At 44.1% G+C, this 21,122-nt stretch overlaps 1 protein-coding gene across 1 annotated transcript in view; it reads left to right on the top strand.

The window, feature by feature from the left end:
* The window catches only part of RASGRF2 (Ras protein specific guanine nucleotide releasing factor 2), a 213,336-nt gene that overhangs the window by 139,376 nt on the left and 52,838 nt on the right, over positions 1-21,122 (top strand). The window contains exon 18 of the mRNA XM_025214753.1: positions 10,962-11,068. Within this exon, the coding sequence (XP_025070538.1) occupies positions 10,962-11,068 (107 nt within the window). The remainder of the gene's footprint in view (positions 1-10,961; positions 11,069-21,122) is intronic.

Here is a 21,122-nt window from a genome sequence, read left to right as displayed (position 1 = left end):
TTTCTGGACTTCAGGAAGGCCTTCGACACTGTCTCTCACCCCATTCTCATTAAAAAACTAGGGGACTGTGGTGTCGACACCTACACAGTCAAATGGGTCGCTAACTGGCTGGAGGGCCGCACCCAGAGAGTGGCTGTGGACAGGTCATTTTCGACCTGGAGGGATGTGGTCAGTGGGGTCCCCCAGGGCTCGGTCCTCAGACCTGCAGTGTTCAAAATCTTCATCAGTGACTTGGACAAGGGGGTAAAACGCACCCTATTCAAATTTGCTGATAACACTAAAATGTGGGGGGATGTAGGCATGCTAGAAGGGAGGAATAGGCTGCAATTGGACCTAGACAGGTTACAGGGGTGGGCAGATGAGAACAGGATGGGGTTCAACACTGACAACTGCAGGGTGCTGCACCTGGGGAGGAAGAACCAGCAGCACACCTACAGGCTGGGGAACTCCCTTCTTGTCAGTGCATTGACAGAAAAGGATCTTGGAATCATTATTGATGCCAAAATGAACATGGGCCAACTGTGGGGACGCGGCCAGGAAGGCCAACCGCACCTTGTCATGCATCCACAGATGCAGCTCAAGCAGGTCCAAGGAGGTGATCGTCCCCCTCTACACAGTACTGGTCAGGTTGCAGTTGGAGTACTGTGTCCAGTTCTGGGCGCTGCACTTCAGGAGGGACGTGGACAGCATTGAGAGGGTCTGGAGGAGGGCCACCCGCATGATCAGGGAGCAGCAGGGCAGGCCCTACGAGGAGAGGCTGTGGGACCTGAACCTGTTCAGCCTCCACAAGAGAAGGCTGAGGGGGGATCTAGTGGCCTGTTACAAACTAGTCAGGGGGGACCAGCAGGCATTGGGGGAGTCCCTGTTCCCCTGAGCACTACCAGGAGTGACTAGAAATAAGTCACAAGCTGGCAGAGGGTAGATTTAGACTAGATATCAGGAGGCGCTACTTCACTGTCAGGGTGGCTAGGATCTGGAACCAACTTCCAAGAGAAGTGGTGCTGGCTCCTACCCTGGGGGTCTTTAAGAGGAGGCTAGATGAACACCTTGCTGGGGTCGTTTGACCCCAGTGCTCTTTCGTGCCATGGCAGGGGGTCGGACTTGATGATCTCTCAAGGTCCCTTCCGACCCTACAAACTATGAAACTAAGAGGGTTCCCCAGGAGACAGAGCAGCTAGTGCACTTCAAATTTACATTCTAGTTTACTGTATACTAATTTCCCTGGGTGGACAAGTTTATAGTTAAACAAAGTTTACTGTAGGGTTAGGGACAGACATTCAAAAAACTGGAGCCTGAATTGAGTCAACCTTTGCAGGTTAGTCCATTTGTAACAGCACATACATTCCCTCTGGACTGAGGCAATGTGGGCACATGCCTGCAGTTGTTCAGGCCAGGTGCCAGGGGGCTCTAGAGTGTCCTCCACTGCAGGGAAGCTATGCTGGTGGGGAAAGTGGGGGGGTGGAGAGTCCAGGCTGAACTGGCCAGAGAGGGGTTTAATTCCTTCCTCCCTGTCCCACTGGCAGGGACTTGAGCTAGGTCTTCTGGGCACTCCCCCCTCACTGGTGCAGCGGTGGGCTGCCATGGCCCCTGAGGCAGAGGGGGCAGGGAGGGGGGTTATTTTTCCCTCTACTACCCATTGCCTGTGGGGGGCTGCACCCGGGTCTGCCCACCTCTGCATTTGCTCCCAGCCTGGAGCAAGTGGCAGAATAAGCCCCCTGCTGCCCCCTCTGCCAGATGCCAGAGGGAAGGGGAATAATTCCTGTCCCTGCCAGCCAGCATCTGGCTGCATCCCTGCCCGGCCACTGAAGTGGCAAGGGGGCAAGGCCCTTGATGGGAGCAGCAGCCCCTGTCATAGTGTTGGGGAGTGTGAGCCCCTTCCTGGCAGTGGGCCCTGCTGCAGGGCTGACGGAGCTACAGTGAACTGCACATGGCAGCACCAGGGCCCAGAGGGGGCCAGGGCCCTCCTAGCCGCCCCCGCCAGTGCTGTGATCTGTAGCAGCTTTTCCCTGCCCTGCAGTGCAAACCCCTCACCAGGAAGGGGCTCACGCTCCAGGAAACAGGCAGCAGCCCCCATCACGGTCGCTCCCCCCTTGCTGCTCTAGCAGCCAGGTGGGGGCAGCACCAGACACCACTGGCAGAGCCCCTTGATGGAGGGCAGGAAGAGAGATTATTCCCCTCTCTGCACCCAGGGCACCACAATGGGGTCTGCCCGCTGTGGCTGCTGCCACCATTTGCTCTGTACCCAGGGCAAGTGGCAAAATAATTCCCCTCTGCCCCCCCTCTCACTGGCGTCTGGTGAAGGGGGCTTATTCTGTTTGCTCCAGGCACAGAGCAAGTGGCGGCAGTAGCCATGGTGGGCAGACCCTGTTGTGCTGCCCTGTGGGTAGAGGAGGGAATAACACCAATCCCTACCCCCACAAGAAGTAGCGAGGGGGGATTGACTGTAACAAGTTTAGCAGTTTCATGGAGCACAAGCCTCTTTGATGGGGGTGAGGATGAACACAGGCTACTTTAATTTTGTTGACTTTAACAAAGCATTTGCTTCAAGCCAAGTTGAGTTGACTTACTTGCTTAAGGAATGTATTTAATGCTTTTGTAAGTGCAGTGTTACTGACTCTTGCTTTCAAGGGATAACTCCAAGTATTTCAGTAAAGTTGTATCTGAGGCACTTGGAAAGTTTTACAGATTATTTAGTACACTTTTATATAAAAGTTTTGCTATGGTTTTTATTTTGTAGCTTTGTGGTCCAATTTCAACGGGCAGCTAATGACTTTGGGAGCTATGGAAGTGTTCAACATAAAACTCTTAAGATCAGGTGTTTTAATCTTTCTGTATGTTATATTATTTTAAAAAACAGAGTTTTAGAGTATCTGCAGGAAAACAACACAAGCAAGATTTTCTGTGGATTATGGACAGATGTACATGTGAAATGCTTCACACACCACCCTAATCTGAAGTGCTCCTAATTTGGAGCACTTCAGTACTGCACAAATGTATAGGTCCTTCCCAGCTAAGGCATTTAAAGTACTGGAGCTTAGGCCTTTGAGGCACTCCATAGCTAGGAGACTTGCAAGCAGGCATCCTAGCATGCCTCTTGACCACGTTCCCCCAGAACCTTCTGAGGACAACCAAGGGGCAATAGCAGTCTCATGGGTTTTTTCCCCCCAAAGGCTTTGTGTTTCCTGGGCCTATCAGTTCTATTTCAAAAGGACTGCTCAGTTTCACATCCATCACCTCAGAGGAAACAGGGGATATATATGTACCGTCTGTGTATCCTTCTATCTTTCACAGAGAAGCACCTCAAGGTATCCTCTGTGCAGGTCTGCTCCTGGAAGAAATTTTTTGGTTACCTGGCCATGGTGACCATCCTCTTCTATGGCCAGATGATGTGCTATAGAATGGGAACTCTAAGCACTTGAAAGGTGCCTCAAGGTGTGCTATGTTCTCTGCCCATCTGAGACCTGTGTGTCAGGGAAAAAGAAATGAGGAACTCCATGGAAATCAGCTTTTTCTGGGACCATGTGCAGTCCATGTATTGCCTGGAGACAAACAGTGGCTATTGGGCACAGTGTGCTGAAGATTTGGGACAGTGAGCTGTGACAGCAAAACTTCAAGATAAGCAGGGCTACCTTCCTGGAGATCCACACTGAGGTGGCCCCATCATTCCAGAAGGAAGCTGCCAACATGAGGATGCCCTATGACCACCCAGAGGCATAGTGGCAGTTGCCATCTGTAAGATAGCAACCCCTAAAATCCCCTGGTTTCTCACCAACCATCCCACCATGAGCAAGGCCGTAGTGCAATCAGCTATGTAGAAGCAATACCACACCATCCAGAAGATTTTGGTCTTACACTTCCTTCAACCTCCCCAATCCACAGGAGGTCAGAGCTGGATCTACTTGAATGGACTTATCTGAACAGAATTGGGGCCGTCAGTGCCACCTACATTGCCATCCTGTGATCAGTGCACCAGCCCCTGCGTATTTCAGCTTCAAGGGATTTTTCTGTATTGTGTTGCAGGATATTGTGAATCACTGAGGATGGATCAACTACATGTCCAGGATGCCAGATGCTTCAGAGATTCTTATCTGGTGCCTCTGATGATAGGAGGAGCATTTGCCTTTTGTGTTCCCAACACAGTAAGGGGACCTGGCTTACATGCCCATGGCTTGTGAAACCCTACATAGGAAGGAACTCTTCAACTGTTGGCTGAGCAACTGCTGAATGCTTATGGAGTATTCTATTGCCAGAATGACCTGGCAAGTGACAAGAGAACCCCTAAACAGTAGTCTTCTAATGGCCCTGGGAAAGTTTACAGAGTGTTTCTTGTTGTTCCCCACCAAAAGAATGTGATCTGTCCTGTTACACTGAGTATGAATAGGCTGAATGGAAGAGATGCTAATTCTGTAAGCAACCTGAAATCCACAATCAGACCTGCAGGTGACCACACAAGGTTTTGATAGCATTTTACAGACCTAATAGCCCCCTTAATAGTACCCCATTTCCCAAGGTGCCTGGAGGCCGCACAAGTTTCTTTTGATTACTCCCACTACTGCAGAGTTGCTCAGTCCTAAAGCTTTTCCCTACCACATACTAGGGACTTAGCAGTTGGCACTTTTGCGTGCAGCCTTGACCCAGTATCACTCAAATCTGGATTCAGGTCTTCTCTAAGCCATTTGATGGCATGGTGGTTGAGTGATGCTGCTGTAGTACATAGTTTCATAGATGTTGGGGTCGGAAGGGACTTATTAGATCATCGAGTCCAACCCCCTGCGCTGGGCAGGAAAGGGTGTTGGGGTCAGATGACCCTAGCCAGGTGTCTGTCCAATCTCCTTTTAAATACCTCCAAGGAAGGGAACAGCACCACCTGCCTTGGAAGCATATTCCATATTTTGGCAACCCTCACTGTAAAGAGTGTTTTCCTGATGTTCAATCTAAATTTGCTCTCTTTCAGTTTGTGGCCATTATTTCTAGTTACCCTGATGGGCACCCTAGTAAACATTGTATCCTCTATTTCTTGCTGACCCCCCCCATGATGAGTTTGTAGGCGGCCATGACATCACCTCTCAGCCTCCTCTTGCGGAGGCTGAAGAGGTTCAGGTCTCCCAGTTGGTCCACATAGGGTTTTTTTTGTAGTCCTTTAACCAGACAGGTGGCCCTCCTCTGAACCCTCTCCAGGCCATCCACATCCCTCCTGAAGTGCAGTGCACAAAACTGGACATAGTACTCCAGCTGCGACCTGACCAATGCTACATAGAGGGGAAGTATCACCTCCCTAGACTTGTTTGTGATGCCCCTACTTATGTAAGAATGGGTGTGGTTAGCTTTACTTATTACCTTATCACACTGGTGACTCATGTTCATTTTGGAGTCAACTACTACTCCAAGATCCCTTTCCGCAGTTGTGCTACTTAGAATGATACCTTCCAGGCTGTAGGAGTGTTGGCGATTCTGCCTCCCCAGGTGCAACACATGACACTTATCTTTGTTAAACTATTCTGTTTTGCCCATTTCCCCAGCCTGTCCAAATCAGTCTAGATTCACTCCCTGCCATCTAATTTGTGTACCTCCCCCCATAGTTTGGTGTTGTCTGCAAACGTGGACAGGGTATTTTCTCCTCCCTTGTCCAAGTCACTAATGAATATATTAAATAGTACCAGTTCCAGGACAGAGCCCTGGGGGACTCAGCTGCCTACATTTCTCCAGGTAGAAACCAGCCTGTCCACCACCACTCTCTGGATGCGTCCCATAAGCCAGTAGAGGTGATCTCTGACCAATAAAGTTGGATTCCTGCTATGCAGACATTCCTTCCAGGAGGCTGAACACTGGCATTCTGCCTGACTGGTCAGGAGAGATGGTAATGGGTCAAGGATATGGGACAATGGTAGGACATACAGTTGTGATAATGGCAGGACTGATGGAGAAATGCTGGAAGGATTGTAGGCTGGTCCTCTCCATGGTCAGTGCCATGCAGGCTATCCTATCCTGAGGCCTGCTGCACAATCCCAAACTGGAAAGGGACTTACAAGGATTCTCCTGTCCTCTCGACTCCAGGAGCTGTACTTGGATTGGGGTTTGTGCTGGAGCTTCCTCATAATCCTCCAAATCCATGTAACCACTGTCATTGGAGAGCTCTGGGTCCAGCCCAGAGCCAGTGATGAAGCATCCCTTGTAATGGTCCATTGGAACTCCTCTTGGTAAGGGCAGGTTATCTGCCAGTCACTCAAAACTTGTCTGTTCTCACAAGCTCTCTTATACTGTGTCTTCTGGACCTTCTTCTTGGCTTGGTCCTGACTCCAGTCCTGGTTGTGGCTGCAAGTTGCCATCTCTGCTATGGCACTATGTATGATCTGAACCTTCACTTTTTAGAGCACTTTAGAGGCATTTGGAGTAGTACCTACTTTTTATCTGTCTATAGCCTGAGAAATCTATCTGCAGTTCAAATTTTAGGATGGTAGATTTGCAGAAAAACAATAAAATCTTAATTGTACATGTGCATATACAAAGACAGGAAGACCCCCCTCCCCGCCTTTCCCAGTTATTTTCTTTTGAAAAGCAAGAGTCAGGATGTAACAGACAATTTCAGCTTTGTCTTGATTAATTTAGGGCAGTATGAAGTACACCATTCTGAAATATACTAAAACAGTAGGTTGGGGTAAAATTCTTTTTTCAGACCTGCATAGCACATGCATAAATGGAAGATGGTCCTCCTAGCATTGAATAAATTGAGAGAGGTAGTTAGCTGTTAGTCTCCTAATGGAAGTCAAGCAGAAGGTAGGGCAGGGTGTAAAGTGCTATCTTACACTACCATCTGCATTCATAAATGGGAGATCTTTATATGTAGGTTGGGAATATCAAAATTTAAGCACTTCCATGTAGTAAATTTTACTCCTAGTCTTTGCATCAAAATGATTACTTTAAAGTGCTGAAAATGTTGAGGCAGGTGAATGGAGTTTGCAGGAGAACTCTATAGGCTTTTCCTATTTTTCTTTCTTGCTTCCTAGTCTTTTCTCATTGCAGAAAACTGAAAACATTCTCTGTAGGACTTATATATTTTTTTTCTTTCTAGCTCCCCCAGAATGGGATTACTTTACTCCTTAACATTACTCTGGAATAGGCTCTAGTGGTTTAGTGTATAATTTTCATTGTGACTTTCAGTGCTGCAATTAAGTGGCTAATTGAACAATTATAATACATATGCCTAATTACTTCTACAAGAGGTTAACTGTGAAAGGAAGAGAAATTTAGCATAACAGTGTTACCTAGGTTACCCTTCACTGACTAAAGCCATGGAGATTTTGTTTACTTTGCTGTTTATAGGCAATTAAACCCTTGAAGATGTTTTAATATGAAATTTTCTTTGATGTTATATCTAAGATGTCAACCAAAGTATAAAATTCTCCAGTATAAAGGACCTCCATGATATGCATATCTCTAGAAAAACAAATTTACTCTCTACTTCTTTTTTCTATAAATTTTCTGAGAAAGATGTAACAGTTTTGGGGTCTTTATTAAATGAAACAGAACAAAACAAATACTAGCTTTCTCAAAACATACATTCAGTACTACTCAAAAAGTAAACGGGAATCTTAATCTGTCATTTCTATTTATAACAGCATAAGGGTTTTGGAAGCAATTTTTATTTAAAAAATGGTAAAGCTGTGTAAAATGCTAGTTGTACAGGCGAAAGCATCCAGTTGTTCACTGGACTAATCTTTGAATGACACCAAAAGGAGTACAGTAAAAGAGCAAATTTAAACACAAAACATAAGGTTATAATTAAGGTAGATAAATGTGAACTTTCAAAGTGTACTTTCAAAATAATTAAATGCTTTCCAATTAGAGTATTTAAAAATTAGCATTTTAGATGTATTAGTTTGCCCAACTGTGTTACACTTGAGGCTACTAGAGAGCTACAGGAAGAAATTATGGCAGCAATGCAGGCAGTAATGTCCTAGTATGTTTCTCAAAATATATATTTGTAATTAAATATTGTAGAGTAAGAAGCAAACTTATTTCATAAAAGCTGGATGGATATGATAGAGTTGGCAAACTAACTTTTTGATCAAGGAAGTCAAATTCAATAGGTAAGCATAGTTCTCTCCCAAATCATATCGTATAGTATTTTTCCCCAAAAAACAGTCCTCCAAAATTGGGGTGTCTGTCTTACGCAAGGGAGCTGGTTTACTTTGCTGGAATAGAAGCATAGAGACAGGGGGCACTTGTACATGTGATGGTGGGGCCATTTACATGTGACAAAAAGCGACACGAAATCGTCATTTGTCTAACATAATGATGTCACCATGCACACGTGCACAATATTTTTTTGTGTAAAAATTTATTTGAGCATGGCAACTTAGACCACCTCTGTATTTTACTTTGATTGGAACAAATTGTCCTGTTGTGGATAAAAAATTTGTGCACATGTACATGTCTGGTGGCAGGGATGGTGCATGGAAACTTGTGCTTGGCAGGCTTCCAGCACCCTGTGCACTGTCCTTGCCACCTTCTCTGGCCACCAACACACTCAGCTGCCCCCCTGCTGCCTTCTCAAACTGCTCCAGGGACAAACCAGCCTATTCTTGGGTAGCCCCAGGTGGCAAGAAGGTGGCAGGGACAGTGCATGGGTTGCTGAAAGCCCATCAAGCCTGAGCTTCCGCAAGCACTCCCGGACTTTTTTTTTTCCTTTCCTTGCAGAGCTTGCCCGCCTCTCCTGCAGCTGTGGGGTGAGCTGCCAGTGGTCCCTGACCTGTGAGGGGCCCAGTCCTTCCCTCCATGGTGGCAGAAACCCCTGAGGCCACCTGGGTGAGCTGCTAGTGGGTGGGTGCCACCCGGGGGGCACCACTGCCGCAGAGGGAACATCCAGGGCTCCCTGCAGCTCAGGGGCCACCGGCATCTCATCCCCCGGCTGTGGAATAGGCAAGCAGGATCTGCCAGAAAAAACCCCAAACAATCAGGCTCCTCGCTGCTTTTTTTTTTCTTCCTGGCAGAGCCTGCCCATGGTGGTTAGGGGGTGGGATGTGGTGAGCTGACGGTCTGCCATCACAGTGACAGAAGTCCCTAAATTAAAATGGTGGGTCACAATTAAAAACCCACAAATTAAAAACCCACCATTTGAATTTAGGGGAACCAAACACCCCAAAAGTGTACAAGAGCCCAGGATGCTGTAGTGCCTGGCACTTTATTCTTGCTGCTTGCTGGGCCGGAAAGGAATCCAGTATTAACCTTCTCACAGCCACTAAGGAACTGGCAGTAGCTTTGGGTGGAGCAGCCAAAAAACGTTACCAATTTCTTAGTGGCTATGAGAGGGTTAACATTGGAGCTTGTGCCTGAAGTCTTCATTGAATTACCTGAGGGCAAATGAGCTGCTGCATGCAGTCAGCCATGATCCTGGAAAAATCTTTTTCTCTGCGTTCTGCTTTCCAAAAACAGTGTTTGTGTTTGGAAAGTACAAGATGTAAGTGAGAAAATATAGCGTTCCCTGAACACTGCTGCCATGTGTTTATGAAGAAATATTTCTTCTTCTGACTTTCTTCACCTCTTCATTTCTGCCATTCTCTTTTCTTATTTTCTTTCCCCTACTGTCTTTCATCTTCTAAACCATATTTATATTCCTTCTTTATACTTAGCCTGTGTCTGGTATTCAGTAGGGCTGTGTGAAACGCCACCATTCCATTTCAACTTGCGTTTCAAGGTTTTGACGGAACAGCGTTTTATTTTGAATTTCGTTTCAATTTGAAACTGCTGTTCTGTTTCTTTTAATTGAAACAGTGATGCTGTTTTGAGGCTGTTTTGATGTTTCACCCATAGGCTATAATGGGGAAGCTTGAAACAACCTCTCTCATCCGGCCTGCAGATCGGGGCACAACCCCCGGGAGGGCTGCGGGGGCTTTGCCAGTCCTCCTGGGATTGCGGCCCCCATCTGCCTGCCAAATGAGGGAGGGATGCTGCCTGGGACTGGATCAGGGAGATAGGGAAAGGAACTGAGCCCCATTGCTCAGTTCCCCTCCCCAGCACTGGGATTAATCAGGGAAGAGAACTGGGGCTGAGCTGAGCGCTACCATCAGGCTGGGGAAATGAACTCAGCCCAGTTGGGCTGAGTTCCCAACCCCAGCGTGACCATTGGGCTGGGGAAACAAACTCAGCCCAGCTAAGTGGAGTACATTACCCAGCCTGTCCATCGGGGTGGGGTTGGGAATTCAGCCCAGCTGGGTTGAGTTGCCTTTCCCAGCCCAATCGTAGGGCTGGGGCAGGAAACTGAGTGATCAGGCTCAGTTCCCTTCTTCAACCCGATTGCAGCACTGGGGAGGGAAACTGAGTTGGGGCTCAGTTCCCTTCCCCTGCGCTGTGCTTGGCTTCCCACAGCCCAGCCGTGGTTGGCAGGGAGAGCCAGGGCTGAGCCTGGAGCCACTGGGAGTGCAGCCCTGGTTCTCCCCTGTCTCCCAACACCTGGCTGCTGGCTGCTTCGAAACTTGAAACGTTTCGACTAGCCTCCTTTTTGTTTCAGAGCCCTTTGTTTTGTTTCAGTTTCTCACTGTTTTGAGCTCAAAATGAGTCGAAACAGTGTCAAAACAAACAGCGTAATTTTGCACAGTCCCAGTATTCGGTGTTCTGTTTCTTTCTCCCTTTAGGTTATTCTCTCATATTCTTTGCACGCATCTTTTTTTCATGATTTTAGTAATGATTTGAAGTGGATATACATCTCAACTTCTTTGTGCCGAACACTAAGGATAGTTGAAACCCTTATTTGTCTACAGAGGGGAGGATTTGGTTTATACTGTTCCTGCAGTATTTCAGGAGCCCAAATTATTATATTAGAAGTATTCTGTATGCTCCATGTTTTCCATTATTCAGAATTTTTTTATATAGTTTTACTTAGCCCTGTTAACAATATATTTTAAGGGTTTATTGAAATGCTCTTTGTGTTTTGCTTAAATCGCATTGTATTTTTTCCCCAAAAGGATTTAACAACTCTGAACGAACATGTGACAAGGAATTTATAATACGCAGAGCAGCCACTAATCGTGTCCTGAATGTCTTGCGTCATTGGGTCTCCAAACATTCTCAGGTACTTTTCAATTCCACGTGTACATCTGACTGTCAGTCCCACTTTCTATGATTTGTATGTGGAAATATGCATTTTGAATCATTGTGTCTAGTCATAATATTTCTTACCACTTTGGCTATAAAATAGTATTTAGTAGTGCTGCTGTTTAGCAGTAGTCAAACCTGAAGTCAAACTTCATAGTGCTGCGCAGGTAACATGGAAGCTTATCTTGTTAAAATGCATTATTGGATAAATGAGAAATCTTTCACATAGCCTTGCAAACCTGTCCTGGGAACTTGTTCAGATACAAAAATTCTAACATTTTGTAACAGTAATATTGTAGTCATGCACATTGAAATATACATGAGAAAAATGCTGAAGGAAATCTACAGAACAGCTGTATTTGCTGTAAAAAGTGAACTACAAATTACTTTAGGAACATAGGACTTGCAGGCACATTCAGTCATTTTCTAGTAGTTCAATCCCTGGTCTGACATACCTAGGGCCTTACAGTACTACTTCTTGAGGAAGGCAGATAAATCTCCTTAATCCAATCGCACCAATGTTCTATAAAGTAAGTGTAATTTATTATTTCCTGATTTCTGTATCCTAATGAGTCTTGCCTATTTTAATTTATTTCAGACACTGTCCTAATAATGAACAAGTTGAGTGGTCAGTCTCCATATACTAAATAATTTTGGTTCATACATTTATGGCATGTAAAGAAATGATCTGTGCTTGCATATGTTCATGTTTTGTGAGCCTAGCACAGATAGAAAAGAAACTTAAGCCTGCACCATTCACAGGCAGAACCTGGTGCAATACATCACAGGATCTGTGTCTTGGTATGTGTGACTAAAACTGCATTGAACGAAAAAACAGCCTAACTGGCTTATAGGATTTCATTCACAATAATGTCCTTGAAGCGGTTTATGGTCACATGAAACAAATGTGGGATTTTGCAGAGTGTACTGACAGACAAAATTCCCAGCTACCATTTTAGTTATTAGCAGCTCCAGAATCACTGAGAAGATTTTTCTTTTCTTCAAGGTCAGGAGCTTTGTATTTGGGGCACTAGTCTGAGTTCTGTTGCTGTGTGATTAGTACTTGGTGATTGGTACCTCGTAAATAAATAAATAAATACATAAAAATTACATATAGTGATGACTGTATGTGGTTAGGTAATGGGGTAGTCCAGGGACTAAGGCAATATCAGAATCTAAGACCGGTGCACACTGATTAAGCAATGGGCAAGCTGTCCTGCACCTGCAGATATTCATTACTATACCAGGATCCCACCTTAACACCTTTTGGGCATCCAAAAGAATAGGGGGAGGGACTATGTACAAGAATGGCTAGAATCTAATTCTCTGGGGAGCATTCAGCCACATAATCATGAAATCATTCTGTCTCTTGCAGTTCCCCTGCCTTATTCACTACTTATCTTCCACCTTCTACAATTACTGAGGCAATGGTCCTGCTGATGAAATTCCTTCAGTACACAACTCTGATTTATTCCCAGAACCTGTCCATCCTATGCATTAAATGAGGCAAGCAGCCTGTGGAAGAAAGTGTCTTGTAATTTAAAGACTTTATTATAACACGCACAAACAATGGGGCTGAATTAAGTTTGCATGTGGCTTTATTTGGACAGATTTTCACAGGGACAACAAAAGGCACACCTTTCAAGTCCCTGTTCCAAAGCAGGGTTCTTTTTAAGTTATTCTGAAGGTCCCCAGAATTTTGTTAACATTGCAAATTGCACTTTTTTTCTATCTGTAGTCAAAGGGCTGTTTGAATCACTTTGACTAAAGCTTTGCAAAAAAGCTGACACAGAAAATTTCAGCCCAAATAGTTAAAGTTTGCCAAAAGTTATAAGCAACTGAAAAAGGGCATTATAATGGCAGGTGCCTGGCTGCAGTTCCACCTATTAAGTCCCTATAATTTTATGCTTCTATTTGAATAAGGGCTTTAATGCTGAAAAATAGTTTTGTTGTATGCTTTATTTTGTTTTAAATCACATGTGTTTACAACCTTTCAACACCACCTCTTTATACCTCCCTGACCACTCCCTCTTCCTCCTTTCCCCTCAAAAGCTTAAATAACATCATATCTTCTAGTATCACAAAAATAGTGAAACGTTTTCGATTTTTAGATATAAATTTAAGAATTTACCCACAATGTTTGCACCAATATTTCATTGGTTATGTGTGGAATCTAAATGGCTAGAATTTCAGTAGGCAGTTTTAGTAGTCTATTATTACTCTGTCTCATGGTAATGCATACAGGACCCAATCTCATAGTGTAGTTACTATAGAAGCATAAAGCAAAGAGAGTGTCCCTGTTCCAGTGAATGTCAAACTGGTACTGCCATCTCTGAACTCACCATTATATGAAATACTGTTAATTAATCTGGTGGTAAGAATGCTGGAAGTTGTCAGATCCTCATCTATATAGGCCTTCTGCAAGTATACTTTAAACCAGTGATAACATCAGTGAGACCTTCCTGAGATAGACACAGCCAGTAAGTGCAAAATTTTTCTTAGCACATAGTTATAAATAAACAAACTCTAGGTTATTTTGGCAAAGGGAAAAGAAATGGCCAAATATAAAAGTGAGGAGCCTGCTAACAGGCTCCCTTTAGCAACACCTACTGATGCACTTTTTGTTGGGCTGTCAATGTAATCAATAGAAGTGCTTTTTATGAAGAGCTTATTACTTAGTTGATGACGTTTAGTGAAGTGCATGCTCAGGGCTAGAAATGATCATAAATGCTTCCCTAAGATTATAAATATGCAGTGCTGGAAGGGACCTCCTGGACCTTCCATGTTTTCTTTGATTTTTAACTCGGGCTAAATTTTGTTTAAACCCCCCCCCCCAAAAAAAAACCTCCTTTAAGATGGACCTTGGTAAGTTTAGAAAGAGAGTTCCAGTGTCATTGTCTGCAGTAGATGGGGACTGAACTTCTTGAGCTAAGATGTCCCTTCCTATTATTAGACTTTTTAGGCATGTCACATACAAAGGTGCTGGAGCGTGCAGGACTGACACACATAAAAACCACTATCAAGAAGAGGAGGTTCGGCCATGTTAGGAGAATGGGAAGAGACCATATCCCCAAGAATATTTTATACAAAGAGATTTGAGACAGCTCTAGAAAGCAGGGTCACCCTCTATAGCAGTAACACGATATGTGCAAAAACAATATGAAGTCATTCAACATCAGTTTAGAAAGATGGGAAGAGTGCACAGAATCTTGTCCAATCTGGAGGAAACTTCTGGCACTAGGTGCAGCTCAACGTGGAGGGGCTTTGATCCAGAGGATGGGAGCAAAGCAAGAAAGAAGGAAGCAGCCTGCTGCAAACTTGGACTCCAACTCAGACAGCACATAGATCTGTAAAACTTTTAACAAGCTGTGTCACTATTGAATTGGGCTTATCAGCTACAAGCAGATTCATCAGGCACCTGAGTAGACCTCTTACATGTACACCATGATCCGGAGGATCAAGAGTTGCCTATATATAGGCATGATCAAAAAATATCCATGTCACTACTGTTATGGAGAGAATTTCAATGGAAGACGATCATGGATGTCTTCTAAAGCCAACCTATCACTAATGAAGTGAACTCAAACAACCGCAACCTCTGTTAGGATGTCAGGAAACAACTACAGTCCCAGTGTTCTGATCACATAGGAACACGGGACTAGAAGGGGCTTTCTGAGCCATCAAGTCCAGTCCCCTGTGTTCACAGACAACCATTTATCCACGTATTCCTCAAATAGCTGCTTCAAACCCTCACACACAATTCCCAGGCATGAATCAGAAACACGAAGAGCCCTTTTAAAAAGGGTAGAATACAGATCAAAAAGTAAATAAATACAAAACCAGAGGAGATGAAGGCACTCCCAGTATCTTGTGACTGTAATAGCAGAGAAGCAATTGGTTAATACATGCTCATAAGATGTCAGGAAGAGGACCATGTCCTGCACAAAAAAGGAAGGCAAAACCCCAACAAACTCTAAAATGCCTGAGTTTTCTAATTACCAGCAGGAGGATCAGCATACTTCAGTCAAAAAACTGCATTGCTGTAGTTGAGGCCAACATCCCAATGGTTTAGTCCAGTCAAAATCGGTTGGAGCAGAACAGGCCTTTGGGCTTGTGTCACTAAGGCTTACTAGTTTCTGTTGCCAACAGGCCATCAGGGAGTGTTCTGAGTCCCTAGACTGAATGACTTGGTACCCAGGTACAGCTGAGTCAACTGGAGGGGGCTTTTGGCATGAGTCTAAAGTAGGGCTTGAACTTGCACTTCTAGGCTTTTGGCATGAGTCTAAAGTAGGGCTTGAGCTTTCACTTCTCCAGCCATAGTGAGACACTTAATTGCTCTGCTATTGCCTCCCAATTCTTCAGAGGAAAGCAAATCTCACTCTCGCTCTCTCGCTCTCCCCCTCCCTCCCCAGAAGCTGCTACTATTGACAGGAACGAATACTCTTCAAAACCTTTGTAACAGCAAGAAAGATCACTTGTTCAATTTATTGAGGATTCTAGCTGAAAGCCATGCTCCCAAAAACAACATAACAGACATACATCCATAATATAAATTTAAACAGAAAAGCAAATATAATAATAAAATATGGCCAACCATTATAAAAACATTCTTCCTACTCCAAGAATTAACACAATCAAGTACAAATATGGTGATAAATCAGATCATGAATCTATAAAAATGTTGTGCATAGGTCCACAATAAACACAGTAAAAAACAAGTATAGTAATAAAGTTTATCGGTCATGTGCGGGCCAGGAGCAATCTGGGCCCTTTTTGTGCTCTGCGCGGGCTGTGGCCAGCAGCCCGGGCACGCTGGGTCGGAGAAAACAGCCGGCACGCTAGAATTAGTCACGGATGCGTAATGGTTGATTTAAGATTGTTTACTTACACCGAAGATGGTCGCGGTGTAGACTGGACAGGTTCCCAGGCACAGCTCCGCTTAAATCCTAGTTTGAGGACTCAGACAATATTCGGATCGCTCCCACGGAGTTGTCGAGGCTCCGTGGATCCTTTTGTTCACTCACAATTCACTCGCACGAAGTTTGCTAGGCTTCGTGCGTCCTTTTTTTGCGCGCAGGGAGAGGGATACTTCGAGGTTTGCGCTCAGTGACGGGGAGAGGCTAGAGGCTGATCAGACCCCTGTTGCCTGCTTTAAATGCACTGGGTCCAATAGGCTCCGCAGCGCTTGGAGATCTTCACACAGTGTGAAGTCTCCTCCTCCTGGTGTTCGTGGAGTCCTCCCTTGCGGGGGTTCTCCAACTTGGGCGGAAACCACCCAAGCCTTTTATACAGCTAGCAAGCCAATCACTAGCCGCCACGTGTGAATAATTTCACGCAAGCCAATAATGGGGCTCGAATTATAATACAAATGGCGGGAACTCTTTGCACCGTGCATTTCTTAGCTGCAAAGAAGAAATGCACACTGCAAAGAAAGCTACAATTTGGCAGGAAAATAATTCAGTGGTGCCAAAGCGCACACACAACAAAAATCACACCTTTGGGTTGTGACAGGTCATATCAACAGTAAAGGATGTTTAGCTCTGATAGCTTCAGCCTTATAAGCAAAAATTGCAACACGGTTTACTAAATATGGATCTGTTTGCTGGAGGAGCCATGTTAATTTCTCTCTGTTTGAGCAGTATGTCAGTTTCTGCAAGAACAGTGATAAATACTTTCTCCTTATGCTGTTATAGAAAGGATATTCTAAAACATAATAAATAGTGCCTTCAAAAATTCCTAGACAGGCTGGACAGCGTCTTTTAGCCCTTGGAATGGAAAGTCTACATCCAGCTAAAACAGCTGTGGGCATCTGTTTGGTCCTGAGTTTAGTCAAAGAGGTTCACCATTTATTATTGTGATCCAGCTATAAATAGCTTTCTCGCCCCAAATCTAATTTCCGAAGAATATAAAGAGGGGCATTGCAAGTAGCCCTGGCCACTGGAAAATCATTTTACCTGGCAATATCCCAGAACCTCTGAAGAACCCAGACCTTTTCTATGGGGGAGAAGAGTCTTTCATTGTCTTTGACATAGTGTCTCATCCTGGAAAGTGCAAAAGTGCGGGAAAGAAAAGCTAGCTAGGAACATTCATGCCAGGGTGAATGGAACATTCATGTGGCAGGTGGCAGGGAAGGAGCCAGGGCTACACTGCCCCAACAAGAATCAGGCTTCTCGCGGCTACCCCATATACACCAACACCTTGCAAGTCAATGTTGGGGTATTTTTGGCACTCTGGCCAAAAACATTGCCAACCCCTATGCTAGGTGCTGTATAAACACAGAAGAGCATGCAGTCCATGTCTATAAAAGTCCAGATAAATAATGAGCAACAGATAAATGTACAAGTAAAACAGCTGAAAGGATGGTATTCTGATTAGTTAACTGCTTGCCCCCTAACTGCAGCTATCTTTTTGCCCTACAACCCCTCAAATAAAGCAATCTTTATTGCCATTGCTCATCCCATTATGCCCTTCCACTTTCCCAGAACTTAAATGAATTGTTAGCATATCAGATCTCCATGTTAATGAAAATGTTTGGAATTGGGACTAATGTGACTTTACCTACCCTTTCCCATTGCTTACAGATTCTTGATGGGGACTGGAGGGTTTTGCCTCTGTTGGACTAGAAAATTAATTAGCTTTATAGAGTAACAGTAGAACCATATAAAAATAAGGCTCCAAGAATTATTTTTTAAGCATTTTTTTATTTGGTTACCCAAACAAGAATGACATTAAAATATACCAGGTGGTATTATCTGCAGGTTCCTGTAAGCAGAATGTGAGTAAAATTAACAATTAGGGCTATTCAGAGAGAATGTATATTACTGAAGCTGTTTTGTTCTCTGAAATCTTTTAAAGTAATGGCAAAGGAAAGGATTCTTCATTATTTTTAAAAACTTAGGTTAGACACTGTCAGAGCTGCACTTTAATTCTCAGTGAATATATATTGATAACACTGCAAGCATTGCCCTTTTTAGTAGGGAGAATAGCTAATTAATGTCTCCAGGCAGTCTCAAAACATAGATACAAGTTTGGCAAAAACATTTATACAAATAATGTGACATGTAACTTTTACTTTTGCCAAAATAAGCAAGGGAATCAAATCTCTCCTATCCTTTTTTTATGAAAGGTAAATACTTTAGGTTTTCACATTTTCATTTACATTTTATTCTGTTTTTGTTGTTTTCGTTATCATTGTTGTTCTCTTCCCCTTATACTCCCAACGCATATTCATTATCTTCTGTGTCTTTTCTACAACAGCTTTTCTGTCCAGAATAACAGTATGTTTTTGTTTATATTTTGTTTCTGAAATGTAATTGGGAGGAACAGTGTGGGATTCTTGCATGTCTGCACAATTGCTGGGACAAGCAGTTACTATGGGAGCAAAAGCCTTGCTAGCTTGACGGGAAAGAAGAGGATTTGTGAGGACAAAACTCCCACTGGCTTCTATGAGAGAAGTTAAAAATGGGAGGGAAAAATGAAGCATAGGATAAACTCTCTGGGATGTTTTTAATATCCTAGTAAAGTCTCACAGCTTCCTTTTTTATGTAATGACATTTTTTTCTTTTTTTCATCTGAACACATTAAATTGGACTTTTTCTCATTCTGCAGAAACCAGTTTATATATGAAGTACTGTAAAAGACTGTATGAGCAGGAAAAATTGTATCACCAAAGAAGCTGGGCTTTTCTAAGAAGTGAAGAGCTGTGACTCAATTCCAAACCTGTTTCTTTAGTCTCCTTTGAAAATCCTGGCTGGAATGAATCCATGGCATGTGACAAGCTAAAGATTGCTATCAGCTAATCTCACTCGATTGTGGAGTAGACTAACCACTGTGTTTCGAGACTCCAGTTCACCATATGCTGTCTGATTCCTCCCTTGCTCAAGAGAGGAAACAATCTGGTACAAGTTACTTTCCTCCTTGAGCTAGCTCAACGATACCAAGTGCACAGAATGCAGATTTGTGTACTATAGTTGCTATCACTATTTAGCAATCTGAGAAGTCAGGCACTTGTAACCAATAAAAGTATGAAGGATTGCACAGCTGGAGAAAACTTCATAGTTATGCATCGATAATTCTAATTAATTTCTACATTGTGATTGCCTGAGGCAATTTTATTTTAGTACAGTATTCATTAAGGTAGCAATTAATTCATATCGTCAACTTCTAGGTTAACATTTAAAGGCATAAAGTAGGAAATATGGCTGGTGGAAGTAAGCCAAGTTAAATGCAGAAACTTGCACAAATTGAAACTTTTGCTAGGTTCACCACATTTTTCTGACAAATCTGGGCTGCATTTTAATGAAATGTAAACCTTTGACTTGTAAAGTGACTCTTCTGCAGACTTCTGGAACTTAAAGAAGTATACAACACCTTCCAATTCTGATTATTGTAGCATGGTCCATTGTTGCAGTCAGGCTAATTAACTTTGCCTTTCAGCAGAGCTAAGTAGTATAGACACATTCACACTAAGTAGCAGAACTAATTAGCTGTCTTGAAGGTGACTGTTGCTTCTGACCCAGAGCAGTAGTTGCATTTTTGTGGTTCTGGGCAACATTGTGCTTCATCCTCTCAGCAGACATGATAGGTTAAGGAATAAAGCTTATTTATTTGGTAGTTCCTGCAGACACTTTGCAGGGAACCCTACTCTTTACAGGACAACCATTCTAAGATCAGCTTTGAAACTTACAGCTGCTAATTCATTTCATAGTTGTTTGCTTTCATAGCTGCCTGCACACCTATCCAGCTTGGGGCCCTATGCTGTTGCAAAGTTTGCCAAGGCTAACCATAAGCAGCATGCTGATTAGAATTGCTTTAAAATGTGAGCTGATAGTCCCATTTCAAGGAATTCTTGGTGACACAGCCCCCTGTTGGACTGTCCTGGAAAATTTGGGACAGATGATCACTTTGATTGTATGGCACGCTCTCTCAAGGACACACCCTCTATTGTAAATTGGAACCTGAAAAAAGGTATTTCTACATAATTGTAGATCAACTGAAGGAACCAGATATAAATGCAGTTACAATGCACTGTTTTTCACATAGGCAAGGTACAGACATTACACTTTTACCGGTATAAGCGATCGGACATCAGTCTATATCTAGTTTAGTCTCCTTTGAAAATCCTGGCTGGAGTCAACCCCTGGCATGAATCAGGATTTAGACACAAAACTAGTCTGTAGCCATAATAGAACAGAAGTTTGGCACGCGTAGACTGGTTCAAAACTGGTGCATCCAGCCCCCCTGCCACGTGCTCCTCCGTTGCTGGTGCATGGCAGGCCCGCAACAGCCCTCAGCCCCCGCAATAATATTTTCTCTTTCTACTACTGACAAGAAGGCATGTGGTGGCAGAAATTCCCCAACTTCTGTACTGCCCTATGCTGAGACCCATGTTGACCTGTGTCTCCATCTGAAGCACAGGTTGGTGCGAGTCCCAGGGGAATTCCCAGGGCCCTGTGCCTCCATGCTGGGGCCTGCGCTGAGTCCTACCTTGTCCCATGCTCCCACCCCCAACTTGGACCCAATGGGTCAGTTTGTGTCCTAGCATGAGATGTGGGGTGTCCTGGATTCCCTGGGTCCCACACCTCCATGTGGGGAGCCATGCAGATTTATCCCACTTGAAGAGACACACCCCTGGAAAGGGAACTCCAATGTCTCTGCTTACAGACATGTGCCCCAGGCATCTCTGTAAGCAGGAAAAGCCAGGCATATGCTCCAGGGGCTTGAGGGTCCCAATCCTATCCCAGGCTCACATGATCAGGTGCCTCAAGCCCCAAGAGCACCTGCCTGGCATGGTGGGAGAGTGTGGGCAGCCCAGAGCTCAAGGATGTCTGCACTCTACCACCACACAGCAAACAGATGTCAGCTGCCATGAAATGGCACACTTCATTAGCACCACTGATGTAGCATGACAAAGAGCAGGGATGTCTATTGGCTCCACATTTGTCCCACAAAAAAATTGTTATGGCAGGACAAATACAACATCAGACAATATCTGTTTCTACTCAAAGGGTGTTGGGGAGAGGTAGGAGATA

Source organism: Alligator sinensis, unplaced genomic scaffold (genome assembly GCF_000455745.1).
Source record: "Alligator sinensis unplaced genomic scaffold, ASM45574v1 scaffold541_1, whole genome shotgun sequence".
Lineage (NCBI taxonomy): Eukaryota > Metazoa > Chordata > Crocodylia > Alligatoridae > Alligator > Alligator sinensis.
Note: the sequence above shows the minus strand (reverse complement) of the source record. Positions and strands in the feature narration are given on the sequence as shown.